The 15,221-nt window shown below is 42.4% G+C and overlaps 2 protein-coding genes across 2 annotated transcripts in view; one reads left to right on the top strand and one right to left on the bottom strand.

Annotated features, from left to right (window-relative positions):
• Nucleotides 1-13,662, bottom strand: part of Cog4 (component of oligomeric golgi complex 4) — a 40,513-nt gene extending 26,851 nt beyond the window's left edge. The window contains exons 1-5 of the mRNA XM_036188357.1: nucleotides 13,458-13,662; nucleotides 10,317-10,399; nucleotides 6,911-7,025; nucleotides 6,056-6,230; nucleotides 3,709-3,902 (exon numbers count right to left, since the gene is read on the bottom strand). Coding sequence (XP_036044250.1) covers nucleotides 3,709-3,902; nucleotides 6,056-6,230; nucleotides 6,911-7,025; nucleotides 10,317-10,399; nucleotides 13,458-13,616 — 726 coding nt within the window. The 5' untranslated portion in view covers nucleotides 13,617-13,662. The remainder of the gene's footprint in view (nucleotides 1-3,708; nucleotides 3,903-6,055; nucleotides 6,231-6,910; nucleotides 7,026-10,316; nucleotides 10,400-13,457) is intronic.
• A 201-nt stretch (nucleotides 13,663-13,863) lies between these two features.
• Sf3b3 (splicing factor 3b subunit 3) overlaps nucleotides 13,864-15,221 on the top strand; it is a 39,167-nt gene continuing 37,809 nt past the window's right edge. Inside the window, 1 exon segment of the mRNA XM_036187668.1 lies at nucleotides 13,864-14,120. The gene's annotated coding sequence lies outside the window, so the exon portion shown is untranslated.

The raw sequence follows: 15,221 nt of genomic DNA, 5'->3' as shown, positions 1-15,221 counted from the left end.
TGCAGATATACATGCAGGTAAAATCCCCATACACATAAAATATAATTTAAAAAATTAATACATTTTAAAAATTAAAAATGTACCAAAGGACATTTTATTTATTTATTGAGACAGAGTCCCCCTATGTAGTCCAAACTGGCTTAAAACTGACTATAAATGAGGCTAGCCTTAAACTAGTGATGTTTCTGCCCCAGGTTACCAAGTGCTAGCATCACAAACATATGTTATACCATAATGCCTAGCAAGTGTACTTAAGTAAATGTTTAATTATATCACTCTGTGTGTGTGTGCCTCAGTGTATGTGTGGAGGCCAGAGGACAATTTACTGGAATTGTTTTTTTTTTCCCACCATGTGGGTCCCAGGGATTGAATGCAGGTTGTTAGGCTTGAGAGCAAATGACTCAACTCACTGAGTCATCTTGCTTAATTTTTGTTGTTGTTTGTTTGAGATGGGGTTTTTCTATGTAGGACTGGATGTCCTGGGATTCACTATGTAGACCAGGCTGGCCCAGAACTCCCAGAGATCTGCCTGCCTCAGCCTCCTCAGTACTGAGATTAAAGGCATGTGCTATTATTCCTAGCCATCTTTCTTAATTTTAAACTAAATTTTTAGAATCAGTGAAGCACACATTTAAATATATATATATTTTGTATGTGGAGCTGAGGATCGAACCCAGGGCCTTGTGCTTGCTAGGCAATCACTCTACCATTGAGCTAAATCCCCAACCCCACATTTAAATATTTAAAAGGAACAAAAGTCCTTTCTCTTACCTACAGTTCAAGATCCAAGTTCCCTTCCAAAATAGTCTGTGCTTATATAAGTAAGTAATAACTTTACTGCCACTCCCTCAACTGAAGTAAGAATGGCAGCTTATGTTACAGTGTCTCTCAACCTGTGGGTCACAACCCCTTTGGCAAACCTCTATCTCCAAAAGTATTTACATCATGATTCATAATAGTAGCAAAATTACCATTATGAAGCAGTAATAAAATAATTTTATAGTTGGGGGTCCCACAACATAAGGAACTGTATTAAAGGGCTGTAGTATTAGAAAGGCTGAGAACCATTGTTATAAAGTAAAATAAACTAGTATACATGGAATGGTCTCATTTTTCTATTTTTCTTTCTTTTTTTTTGAGACAGGGTCTCTACATAACCCTGGCTGTCCTGGAACTCACTACGTAGACCAGGCTGGTCTCAAACTCACAGAGATCCACCTGTTTCTGCCTCCCGAGTACCGAGATTAGAAGGAGTGAGCTACCACACCCAGCCTGGTCTTGTTTTCCTAAATGGCAGAATAGTGCTCCATTATAGAGAATTCTTGGATATAAGAAGGATGCACTGAGAGATGGTTAAAAAGATTCAACAACTCTGCATGTTTGTTGACTCTGTTTCTATTTTTGAGAACTTTTTTTTTTTTTTAAAGATAAAGTCTCATGATCTACTATGTAGCAGAGGATAACCTTGAGTTCCTGACCCTCAAGCCTCTCTCTCCCAAGTGTTGGGATTACAAGCAGGACCCATCACCATCAACTGAAATTGTTGAATTTTTTCAAACTCTCTGTGTGTGAGCTCACAGTGTGTGGAGGTGAGAGGACAACTGTGTAGTGACAGTTCCTCCTTCCACCTTCACACGGCTGCCGGGGATCATCAGGGTAGGCTCGACTCAAGGACTTTTGCCAACTAAGCCATCCCACTGTCTCTTTAACTCATCCTAAAAGAAGCCAGTCCCTTAGTGATGCATGCCTATAACCCTATATTTGGAAGGTGGGGCAGGAGGATCACAAGTTCAAGGCCAGCTTGGTCTACATATTGAACTGCTCCCAGGGCTACACATCAAGAGTCTGTCTCAAGGAACAAATGAACAAAATCAGAAAGTAGTTCCCGAGTAACAGCCTGAAAGGGCGATCAACTTATCCGGAGAAGTTGCATTTTAATTTTCTTGTATTTTTACCTGGCCTTTTGAAAATCAATATATATCAACAGATGTCTAGGTTACGCCTGGAAAAAAACAGGCCATTAAAAAAAAGTGCCAAATGCATATATGTATCTAATTCTTCCAGAGTATAGTAAAAGCAGAATCACATTAGAAAAGAGGAAGTATCCACAGAAACAGAATTTGTTAATCCGGTACTCCTAGGGAGGCAGAGGCAGGACTGCTTTGATATCTCAAGGCCAGCCTGGTCTACCCAGCAAATTCCCAGCCAATCGCAGTCACAAAGCTGGAGTTGTCAGCCTGGCCTGTTATTGCAGGTACAAACCCAGCAGCTGGTGAAGCTGAAGTAGGAGAATCTCAAGTTTAAGGCTTTTGTGAGTGAGCGTGAGGCTAGTGAGGGCTGGAGACACAGCTTAGTGACAGAGTGATGGCACAGCATGCATGAAGTCCAAGGTTCTTCCCTAGTACTACAGATGAAGAATTAAACAAACAAAAACTTAATGTTCTTAGTGTCTTACTCCGTAGGCAAAGCACTACATCATCCTACTAAATAATTCCTGCCTGTGATGGCTGTTCTTGGTTGTCAACTTGACTACATCTGGAATGAACTATAATCCAGAAATGGAAGGCACACCTGTGAGAGATTTTCTGCTTGGTTTGAAGTAGGTAAATCTACTTCTAAGTCTGGACCTTTGAGATAGGAAGACACACATCTTTGATCTAGATCTTTTCTTCTTTTCTTTTCTCTCTCTTTTTTTTTTTTTTAATTTATTTATTATGTGCACAGTTTTCTGCCTGAATGTATGTCTGCCTGTCAGAAGAGGACCTCAGATTTTGTTGTGAGCTACCATGTAGTTGCTAGGAATTGAACTCAGGTCCTCTGGAAGAGTTGCCAGTGCTCTAAAACTCTGAGCCATCTCCCCACTCCCCTTGATCTAAATTTTTTTTAAAGATTTATTTCAAGGGTTGGGAATTTAGCTCAATGGTAGAGCACTTGCCTAGCAAGCGCAAGGCTTGGGGTTCGAGCCTCAGCTCAAAAAAAAAAAAAAAAAACAAAAACAAAACAAAAAAACAACAACAACAACAAAAGATTTATTTATAATGTATATAGTGTTCTGTCTGTATGTATCCCTGCAGGCCAGAAGAGGGCACCAGATCTCATTAAGGATGGTTGTGAGCCACCATGTGGTTGCTGGGAATTGAACTCAGGACCTTTGGAAGAGCAAGTAGTCAAGCAGTGCTCTTAACCTCTGAGCCATCTCTCCAGCCCTTCATCTAGATCTTAAGGCTGGAAGACACAGCCCTTTCTTGAGGCTCAAGGATACTCTCCTTTGATCCCAATCTTGAGGCTGGAAGATCTGCCTTTAATCTGGGCCACACCCTCTGCTGGAAGTCTATGTAAGGGCATGGTAGAAGGAAGCTTTTGCTCTTTGTCTGTTTGTCCTCTCCTTGCTAGCACATCCATTCCTTCACCTGCACTGAAGCCTACTTCTTTGGGACCCCAGCATATGCAGAAGACCAGTTGAGACATCCAGCCTGTGGGACTGAGCAACTACTAGATTCTTGGACTTTCTGTTCACAGCCAGCCATTGCTGGATTACCTAGACTGCAGCCATTCTAATAAATCCCATACACACACACACACACACACACACACACACACACACACACACACACACTCTCTCTCTCTCTCTCTCTCTCTCTCTCTCTCTCTCTCTCATTCCATAAGTTCTATGACTCCAGAGAACCCTGACTAATACAATGCCCATACCTGTTTGCAAAGGTATTCTGAGAACTTGCTTAGCCCATCCTCATGCAAACCTAGCAGTGGGAAGATCTTGAAGAATCGCTCCACTTGGGGCAAATCACCTTCTTTGGTAGCCATAGCAAACTTCTCTGCTACTATGGCTTTAAGACGCTGCTCAGCTTCCTGCAGCAATTTCAGGTTGGCATCAATAATGCTTCCTGCTCAATGGAGAGAAAATGACAATCAATATAAAGAATGGTGCTATATCAGGTCCATGTCACTTTATGTACCATCATTCACATGGCAAGTATGTTTAAATCCTGACTGTGTACAAGATACTGGACTAGCAATGTGGATGACTGAAAGATGAATCTGCCATGACTGTAGTGCATGAAAGTTACAATCAAATAAAAGATAAACTGTTTCCTAAAAGTCACATTTCTGGGTGAAATAATTAAAAAGACTTTCTATAAAAGATTATGTATCATCTATTAAAGCTACACAGGACTTTGATATCTGAGTAGAAGGGACACACATTCCAGGAAAAGGGACTGCAGATGAAGAGCATTTGCAAAATGCTGCAGGTAGTCTATGTCCTGGCCTGAAGAAGAGCTCCAGAGTCACTTGCACATAGAATGGAGGATGAGTGGCTATCCGACAGAGAACCCTATTGTTTGAACCTTAGATGGTCTTTTTTTTGGGGTGGTGGTGGTGTGTGTTTCAAGACAGGGGTTCTCTGTGTAGCTTTGTGTCTTTCCTGGATCTCACTCTGTAGACCAGTAGATGGTCTTTTAATAAAAAACCCAGAGCCAGATATCAGGGTGAAAGCTGAAAGATCAGAGAAGCAGAGCAGCCAGCCACTAGTTCTTATCTCTACGAAATCCTCAACCTAAAGAGTGAGTTCCTATTTCCTCACGCCTTATATACCTTCTCTGTCCTGCCATATCACTTCCTGGGATTAAAGGCATGTGTGCTTCCCAAGCAAAGGCATGAGATCTCAAGTGCTGGGATTAAAGGTGTGTGCCACCACTGCCTGGCCTCTGTGTCTAATCTAGTGGCTGGCTCTGTCCTCTGATCCTCAGGCAAGTTTATTAGGGTACACAGTATACCACCACAGTGGAGTGACTCAGTCAAAGAAAGTCTAGAATACTACACAAACAATTTTTTTAGTGCATGTATATGTGGGGCAGAAGACAAACTTGGGTGTTAGCTTTAAGAATACAGTTCATTTCCTTTGAGGGAGAGTCTCTCATTGGCCTGGAGCTTACCATATATACTAGACTAGACAGTCAGTGAGCTACAGAAGCCTGTCTCTGCCTCCCAGCACAGGAGTGCAAGCATGTGCCACCATGCCTGGCATCTCTACATAGGTTCTAGGGATCAAACTTAGGTGTTTATACCTGTGAGGCAAGCACTTTACCAACTACACTATTTTTTCCAGCCCAATAATTTAATTTTTTAAGTAAGTAATATGGCTAAGCATAAATAATCTACTAGCCAGAGACTCAGGAGATACAAGATCAGTTGTTTTTTTTTTCCATTGTCTCAATTAGGGTTTCTATTGCTATGGTAAAACACCATGACCCAAAACAACTTGGGTTGGGGGCAGTGGTTCTTTGGTTCATAAGTGACAGTCTACTATTGGGTAAGCCAAGACAGGAACTCAGGGCAGGAACCTGGAGGCAGGAACTAAAGCAGAGGCCATAGAGAAATGCTGCTTACTGACTTGGTCTCTCTCATGAACCACTGGCCCAGATGTGGCACCACTCATAGTGAGCTGGGCCCTTTTACATCAATCACTAATTAAGCAAATGCCCCACAGACTCACCTATAGACAATCTAATGTAGGCATTTTCTCCATTAAAGTTCTTCCCAGGTAACTCTAGCTTATGTCAAGTTGGCAAAAATAGCATCAAGGATATCTATCAAAGGGGAATATTATCTGTTCCAGGATGGTACAGAATTTACAGCATACTATCAGATATAGAAACATCCTATCCGGGCTATGGTGGCGCATGCCTGTAATCCCAGCACTCGGGAGGCAGAGGCAGGCTGATCTCTGTGAGTTTGAGGCCAGCCTGGGCTACAGAGTGTGTTCCAGGAAAGGTGCAAAGCTATGCAGAGGTAGCACATAACTTTCTAAATTTTGTTTTGTTTTTGTTTGTTTGTTGTGTTTTTAGAGATATGGTTCTCACTTTATAGCCCATGTTGGCCTTGAACTCATGGGATCCCCCTGCCTCAGCCTCCCAAGTGCTGCATTATAGACTTGAGCCACCATACCTAGCAACACATATTTTTCTTGATTGAGTTTGCTTAGTTTAGATCACAGATGCCTATAACCAAACCTTAATCAAGAGTCGGGGATACTGACCTTCTTTGCCTTGTCGGCTGAGCTCAATGACTGATTTGTCCAGGCACAAGTAACGATGAATGTGGGCTGCAGCCTGCTCATAATCTTCATTCCTCAAAGCAGTCTGAACTCCATCCATGCAGAACTTCAGGTCCAAGATGTCATCAGCTCGCTGAATGGCCTGATAGAGGCGGTTCTGCAAAAATTCTTTGTGCTTAAAGACAATGTCCTATTCCTTCAAACGACTTTTCAGAATGTAGAGATTTAGGAGCAGAGCCTAGCTAACTGTCAGTCCTTTTCAGCTGTAACTGGCAAATTATAAAATACTACCATAACCACTTATAAAACTGTTGTGGATGATAATTAAGACACTAACAGATACCACGATTTAATTAATGTGGTTAATTCATTTTCATAGAAGCCTGAATGAGAATAATCCATATTTATTTTGTTAATTTTATATAACTTTATCAAGATGTATGTAATACTCGGAAACATAAGACTGCTGTGCTGGAATCTAATCTAAGCTTCAGTGCCTGCTAGGCAAGTACTCTACCAAGCTCCATCCCCATTCCCTTTATTGATTTACATTACTTGATTTTCAGATGTTAATCCACCCTTTGCATTCTTAGGACAAATCCTACTGGTGTTCATATATAATCCTTTTTATATGTTGTTGGATTTGCTTTTAGTTCTTATTGAGGATTTTTATTTTTATATACCTAAGAGCTAATGGTCTAGAGTTTTCATGTGGCATCTCGTCTGGTTCTGATATTTTCTATATAATTTTTAACTGGATGGTTCTTTTCTAGTCTCTAATGTAACTTCTTCCCTCCCTTCTATGAGCCCAAACACCAAAAGCTCAGTGGGAATTACCTTGGCTAGGTCAAGCTGACGGACTTTGCTGGACACATTCTCAGCTAGGTTGCAGGTAAAGGTGATCATTCCAGCCAGCTGCTCTGCATCTCCCTCAATCAACTGCAGATTGGGACTAGAGACAGACATAGTCAGAGAACTGTAGCACGAATCTTAAAAGGTCTTATTAATAAAAGCAACCCAGGGCCAGGTATTGGGGTGAATACTGGAAGATCAGAGAGACAGAACACAAACCACAGCTGACCTCACCTCGCCAAGTTCTCAGCTGATCCTGTATCCTCAAAATGGAATCCTCTGAGTCCTCACCTGAATGAATCTCAGCTGAACTGCTGCTAAACGACTAAAAGCTTAGCCAGGCTCTAGTTCCTGGTCCTCACGCCTTATATACCTTTCTGCTTCCTGCCATCACTTCCTGGGATTAAAGGCGCATGTCACCATACCTAGTTGTTTCCAGTGTGGCTTTGAACTCACAAAGATCCAGATGGACCTCTGAAGCAGAACTGTTAGAAGTTCTTATTAATAAAATCAAACCTGAGGCCAGTTATTGGGGTGAATGCTGGAAGATCAGAGAGACAGAACAAGCCACAGTTTCCTCACCTCACCAGTTCCTTAGCTGGTCTTGTTTCCTCAGACTGCAAGCTTCTGAGTCCTCATCCAAATGAATCTCAGCTGAACTGTTGCTCAGAAGCCTAAATGCTTAACCAGCCAAATGCTTCTAGTTTCTGGTCTTCACGCCTTATATAATCTCTTTCTGCCCCCACTCCCTGGGATTAAAGGCTGGATTTCTGGGATTAAATGTGTGAGTCACCATGCCTGGCTATTTCCAATGTGGCCTTGAACTCAGAGATCTGCCTGGCTCTGCCTCCTGAGTGCTGGGGTTAAAGGCGTGTGCTATCACTGCCTATCCTCATGTTTAATATTGTGGCTGTCCTGTTCTCTGACCCCAGATAAGTTTTTTTCGGGGAACACAATACCACCACAGATCTCTGCCTTTGGAATGCTAGGATTAAAGGCAAGTGTGCCACCATTTTCTGGCCTCTATATCTAGTGGCTGTTCTTGTTCTCTGACCCCAGATAAATTTATTAGGGTGCAAAATATATTGGGGAACACAATATCACCACAGGGCACACTTATCCACAGAGGCAGAGGGAATGATCAAGAGGGAATAGGTGTTTGTTCTTTCCCCCCTGGATGGAGACTGTGTCTTCCACTCTCACTTCTTTCCCTATTTCACAACAGTCTCCCGCGTGTGTGTGTGTGTGTGTGTGTGTGTGTGTGTGTGTGTGTGTGACAGACAGACAGAGACAGAGAGACAGAGACAGAGACAGGGGACGGAATCCAGAGCATTGTGCAGGCTAGGAAAATACTCTATCATTGAGCCACATCTACAACCCTTTCTCTTTGTTTGCTTTGATAATGATAATGAGGTCTAATCTAAGCAGAAGATAGCACCAAACCCTGATCCTCCTGTTTTTGCCTTCCAAATGTTAGAATTACAGGTGTTTAAGACCACATCCAGGGTCCCTTGTCCCCCTCTATCTCTTTTTGAGGCAGAGTTTCAAGCTTGCCTCAAATTGCCATCCTTTTACTTCACCTTCCTGAATGCTTAGATTATAGGCATACACCACAATATTCAGCTGTGGTGATATTTTGTTTGTACTCTTAACAAATAAAATTTGCCTGAAGATCAGAGGAGAAGAGCCAGCCACTAGATTAAACATAGAGGCCAGGCAGTGGCCTTTAATCCCAGCACTTGGGAGGCAGAGATCTGTCTGGATCTCTGAGTTCAAAGCCACCCTGTACCACACAAGATTAATCCAGTCTAAAAGAGAAACAGAGCCAGGCAGTGGTGGCTCACACCTTTAATCCGAGTACTTGGGAGTCACACACCTTTAATCCCAGCGCTAGGAAGGCAGAGAAAGGAATATAAAAGGCAGGAGGAGACAGAAGTTTGGTGCCATTTCTGCTGAGGACTAAGGAGCATTCAGTCTGAGGATTCAAGGAGGTAGGATCTTCCCCTTTCCACTGAGGAGTTTGCAAAGTAAAAATTGGTAGAGCGCTAGCAAGCACAAGGCCCTGGGTTCAATCCTCAGCTCAAAAAAAAAAAAAAAAAAAAAAAAACTGGCTTGCTTCCTCTGATCTTTCAGCATTTATCCCAATATCTGGGTCCTGGTTTTTTTTGTTTTGTTTTGTTATTTAATAAGACCAATTAGGATTCCTGCTACTCAGCAAATAAACAAAACTGATAAAAACAGTAGTTCTTTTTGGGGGAGGGGGGCTTCCAGACAGGGTTTCTCTGTGTAGCCCTGGCTATCCTGGAACTAGCCCTGCAGACTAAGCTGGCCTTGAACTCAGAGATCCACCTGCCTCTACCTCCCGAGTGCTGGGATTAAAGGTATGCGGCACCACTGCCAGGCTAAAAGCAGTAGTTCTTAAACTTGGAACTGCAAATCAGAATCACCTGGGATACTTATTAAAATACATATTTCTGGGACCCAACAACAGAGTCTGTAATTCAGCAAGTTTAGGGTAGAGGTTTCAGAATTTGTATTTTCCTTCCTTCCTTCCTTTGTTGTTGTTTTTTTTGTTTTTGTTTTTGTTTTTTTTTGGTTTAGTTAGTTTGTTTTTTTTCTTTCTTTCTTTCTTTCTTTCTTTCTTTCTTTTTCTTTTTTTTTTTTTTTTTGTGAGACAAGGTTTCTCTGTGTAGTCCTGTCTGTCCTGGACTCACTCTGTAGTCCAGGCTAGCATCTGCCTACCAAGTGCTGGGACAAAAAGCATGTGCCACCACTCCTGGCCAAAATTTGCATTTCTATTAAGGTTCTATGTGGGTCAAGGAGACAATATTTTGTTTTGCTTATTGGGAGGGTTTTATATAGCCTAGATTAGCCTCTTAGCTCATTATATAGCTGAAGTTGATCTTGAACCACACGTACCTGCCCTTACCACCTAAGTATTAGAACTAAAGTTGTGTAGCACTATGCTTGATTGTAGTCTAAAGTCAAAGGCTTTTTTTGGTTTTTTTTTGGGTCTCCTGTGGTCCAAGCTGGCCTTGAACTCCTGGTAATTCTACCTGTACCTCCAAGGGTTGATTACAGATCTGAGCCACCATGCTGAGTTCCAAGGACTTTTTGATAACTACCAAAGTATATATCCTTAGGTGCTCACTTTGAGTTATTGTTCCTTTCCATTTCAAATGCTTGTCAGTTCATAAAACAAAGTTAGAAAAAAGAATCCTTTTTTCCCCTTTCTTGAGACAGGGAGTAACTCTGCAGCCCAGGATGGCATCAAACTTGCAGCAAGCTTCCCACCTTCCCCTCCTAAGAGCCTGGACTATTGGGCTAGGGAAACTAATTTTATCCAGTGGTGCCCATTGAATGTACAACTTTTGCTGTGATACATACTTACCCCATCCTATGGAGAGTGACCATCTTACTTTCAATGGTGTTTTGCTGTTCCAAAAGAGACTCCAGCTCCTTCTCCACCACTTTCTGAAACATGAACAAAAGAATGAGTATAAAGAACTCAGTCCCATAGACCAGGATAGCCTCTGCACCCCCATACCTGGCTAGGAATTTTCTTTTTAAGTTACTGGGGATTAAATTTATGACCTTGTACATGCCAGGCAAGTGTTCAAATATTAAACTCTACCTCTAGCCCTAGGTAGAAGCAACTTTTTGTTTGTTTGTTTGTTTGTTTGTTTTTCAAGACAGGGTTTCTCCATATAGTTTTGATGCCTGTCCTATATCTTATTCTATAGACCAGGCTAGCCTCAAACTCACAGAAATCCACCTGGCTCTGCCTCCCAAGTGCTGGGATTAAAGGCGTGTGCTACCACCACCCGTGGTAGAAGCAACTTTAAGAGTTATCTATGGATGAGAGCAGGGAGGAGAGGGTGATCTGTGGTTGGTATGTAAAATGAATAGAAAATTTATTTTTCTTTGGTTTTCAGACAGGTTTTCTTTGTGTAGCTTTGCACCTTTCCTGGAACTCACTCTGTAGCCCAGGCTGGCCTTGAACTCACAGAGATCTGCCTGCCTCTGCCTCTGGAGTGCTGGGATTAAAGGTGGGCACCACCACCACCCAGCATAGAAAATTTCTTAAAAATAATAATAAAAGGAAAAAAAATGTTATCTAACTTAGCCAGGCGTACTGGCACACATCTTTAAAATGTGGGAAGAAGAGGCAGTTGGATCTCTGAGAGTTTGAAACCAGCCTTCTATGCATATCAAGTTCCCAGACAGCCAGTACTACATAGAGATACCCTGTCTCAAAACAACAACCACAAACCAATTAGAAACAAAGTTATCTAACTCAACCTAGCTAAAAGGTGAATCCCATTTCAATTTTTTTCCTTCCACCACAGTCTCTTTGGACATCAACATTGCTTTTGTTTGTTGTGGTAGACTAAACAACTGGCTATGAAATCTTCCTCATGTTCTTTTGATATAGAATCTCATGTAACTTGGGGTGGTCTCTCACTTGTTCTGAAACACAGGATGACTTTGAACTCTTGTTCTTTCCTTACTTCCTGAGTGCTAGAATTATAAGCATGTGCCCATCACACATTTCAAATATATCTGATTCCATCTAGCAGATTAATACAATGGGAACAAATAAATGTTTATTCAATACTATTTGTAGAGTGTTTCACACAAACAGACTCTAAAATTTAGGGGTAATCTAGATGTGTGGCGATGCACCTTTGTTATCCCAGCACTCAGGAGACAGGCAGTTTTAGCTACATAGTCAATTTGAGGCCTGTGTGAACCAAATGAGACCCTGTCTCAAAATCAAATCAAGGACTGGAGTTTGAGCCTCAGGATCCACATGGTAGCAGGGGAGACAATTCTGAAAATTGTCCTCTGACTTCTAAACTTGTGCTATGACAGACTTGCTCCCCCCACATAAATGCTAAAAAGAAACAACATAGCTGGGTGGTGGCAGCGACAGCCCACACCTTTAATACCAGCACTGGGAGGCAGAGTCAGGCGGATCTCTGTGAGTTTGAGGCCAGCCTGGTCTACAAAGCAAGTTCCAGGAAAGGTGCAAAGCTACACAGAGAAACCCTGTCTCGAAAAACAAAACAAAAAAGAAAGAAAGAAAAAAAGAAACAACATAAAATGTAGTAGCTAAACAAATGAAATTTCCAAAGAGGCCATAATTTAAAAAAAGAAAATCCTTTCTTCCTGTGTAGTTAGTATATAGAGGGGATAATTATGAGCCAATATTATTACCTATATAAGATCTCAAAATTTCCCCAATGTACTAACTGATTCAATGAATATATAGTTAGGAATGTGAAGTCAAGGCGTTGAACTCTAATATACTTCTTGCTGAAAGTATGAGAAACTGCTAGAGTTGATGAAAGGCAATGTTTGAAAATATTCGAAGATAGTAATGATCCCCCCACACACATTAAAAATGCTTTGAGAGGTGCATGACATTAATCCCAGCACTTGAAATGATAGAGGTAGGCTGATTACAGAGTTCAAGATAAACCTGATCTATATAGTGAGTTGCAGGTAGGGCTACATAGTTACACCCTGTCTAAAAAGAAAAAAGTTCACTGGGAAAAACAGCTGCTAAACTTTTAGATCAGAGTTTACATCTGACTGGCAAGAATTCCAACCACATTGGAAAATGAACTGACAGCATCAGGTTGCAATGGAAAAAAATAAAGAAGATATAAAGAGATAACATGCTATCAATTGAAAGGAATCAGAATTCTGTCCACACCCATTACTTGACAATACATCCAAGGTACAAGAGATGAAATGACAGCTGTGCCTTAATCTTTAAAATTCAATCCCCCCCCTTTTTTTTTGGTTTTTCGAGTCAGGGTTTCTGTGTGGCTCTGCCTCCCGAGTGCTGGGATTAAAGGCGTGCGCCACCACCACCCCGCTAAAATTCAAACTCTTAGCAGGGAGCTTTCAAACTCCGAAAGAGTTGTGGGCTCACCTCTAATACCAGCAGCTTGGGAGATTGCCACAGGAAGATAGCAAATTTGAAGACAGTCTGGGCAACAACGAGTCCATCTCAAATTAAGAAAATGTCCAAACTTGTACAAAGCTCTGCATTTAGCTGAAATGCTAAAATTACATAATCATTCCCTACAAAATAGTCTTAAAACTTCAAGCTAATTTGCAATAACTTCTCCCTTAAATGAGCCAGAAGTTTCATAACTTTTCACTCAAGCCAAAGCATTCTGAAAATCAGTTTTATATATCATCTATCTATCTATCATCTATCTATCAATCATCCATCTATCTATCATCTATCTATCTATCTATCTATCTATCTATAGTATGCATATATAATATCACAAACCACTTCCAGTTTTACTCATGGAAACCAATACCGGGACAGACCAAGAAAAAAAATAGTCCAATAAGCTTGAGAGACTAGAATTGACAGGTGTACCCAAATGCCCAACTACTCTAAAGCGTCTTTGATAAGTGCTTTTTAGTTTTCCTGGTAAAGAGACTGACGCCTCTGATGTCCTGTGCCGCCGAATCCGTCCAGGAAAAGGGGGGATCAGCTCCCCACCTCCTCGCCGCAGAGTCGTTCGTACACAGCTTCCAGCTCCTGCAGGTCTGTCAGAGAGCGAATGAGTTCGGTGGAGATCTCGGAGCAGCGGCCTCCTCCCACACCCTCGGGTGGCGGAGGCGCTCCTGACGACTTCGGAGGCGATTCTAGATCCGCCATCTTGGTTCCTCTTCGGCGCTTCCGGGATCGCGAGGTCCCCTCTGCGTTGGCGCGGCGCCCTTTGGGCTGTCCACAGAAATGCCCGACCGACGAATTTGAAGTCTGGTTTTAAAATTAATTTTCTACCCTACAGCAAATTTACTGTAATGTGTGATAGTTAAATAACTTAAAAGATCGCAGAAACAAGATGAAAGCATTTTAGAATGACATCTATTTATCAGGCGGAGGCTGGATAGCTTTCCCCGTCGCGCGCTACCCGAAGGCCCGTCTTGAGGGCTAATGGCGGACGCGGGCGGGTTGGCTCTGTCGGTGGCTTAGGCCTTGGAGGAATTCAGCATCCATCGGATACCGACGCCATCCTTCTTGCACCAGGGTAAAAGAGTGGCCTCGCAACCTCTCTGTCGCGAAAGAAGTGGAGAGCGGTCACGCGAGAGGGCCGCTCGGCGCTTTGGCGGGAGTCGCAGAGGCAGTTTTAGGCCGGAGAGATTCGGTAGGCGTGAGGAGGTTAGGAAAATGCTTGCGGGGCGCAGATGGCTGCCTGGGCCCTCCCCCGCGCCTCTGTTCGCAGAGTGGGCACGAGTCCTGCAAAATAAGGCTTGCAAGTCTGACGTGGTGGCACACTGGTAATATCGCCAGCACGCGGGGAGGTTGAGGCAGTGTTCTCGGGAGTCGGGGCCCGAGGTGACAGGTTCTGGAGGGAGAAAGCTCCTAACGCCAAGATGTGAGGACTCGGCTTGTTGAGAAGGTGTAAACAACAGCAGCAGTCTTTGGAGCCGAGACTCTGGTTTGAATTTTGTTCTGTCCTCTGAACCTGTTTTCTCCTATTTAAATTAAAAAAAAAAAAATGGAGGTAAATAGTGTCTGCCCGAAGATTGTGCAAGATCGTCAAAGAGCTAGCTGATCTTGGAACCCGAGGAATCACGGGCTGCTTAGGTTGGGGGAGGGGCAGGGGGGCAAGCTTTCCAAGTTTTGGCGGTTAAAGTTTGCTGGGTTTTTAGTATTGGAGTACTTTGATATTCTTCCAGGGTGCACCCCTTCAATATGGTAGGAAATCCGTTTGTTGTCGTGTTTAATGAGTGAGTAGGCGTTCATTCTAATCGTTCATCTGAAGTGTAACCTAGTGGTAGAGCTCTCCTTGCACAAGGCCGGGGGTTTCGTTCCCATCGCCACAAACACAAAGTTCTCAAATAGTTATGAGATGCAAGTGAAAACCAGACCGAGATACCAATTTTTATCTGTTAAAGCAGATGTCCAAAGTCTTAACATCACTTTGGCTGCTGATGGTGCAGCTCTTCTAAATTGTTAGGTCCTCTAAAAGTCAGTTTGGAAGTACCAAAATTTAACGATTTTAAATTTAAATCCCTCAATCTCAATTTCACTTCTGGGAATAAATCTTAGAGATATACTCATGAACCTGTACATGTAGTATTAACAGTTTGTCTAATTGAATGGTAATGTAGCCATTGAACAAGATTCTCTGTATTTGTAGCAAAAAACGGCTCTTTATTGGTGTCTTTAGACGTAGTGAGTATCGCTAGTACCCAGCCTTTGGCTAAAGAGAGCACATGCACTGTGGCGTAACTGTGTGTTCTTGAATATTCATAC

The sequence above is a fragment of the Onychomys torridus genome, chromosome 5 (genome assembly GCF_903995425.1).
Source record: "Onychomys torridus chromosome 5, mOncTor1.1, whole genome shotgun sequence".
NCBI lineage: Eukaryota > Metazoa > Chordata > Mammalia > Rodentia > Cricetidae > Onychomys > Onychomys torridus.
Note: the sequence above shows the minus strand (reverse complement) of the source record. Positions and strands in the feature narration are given on the sequence as shown.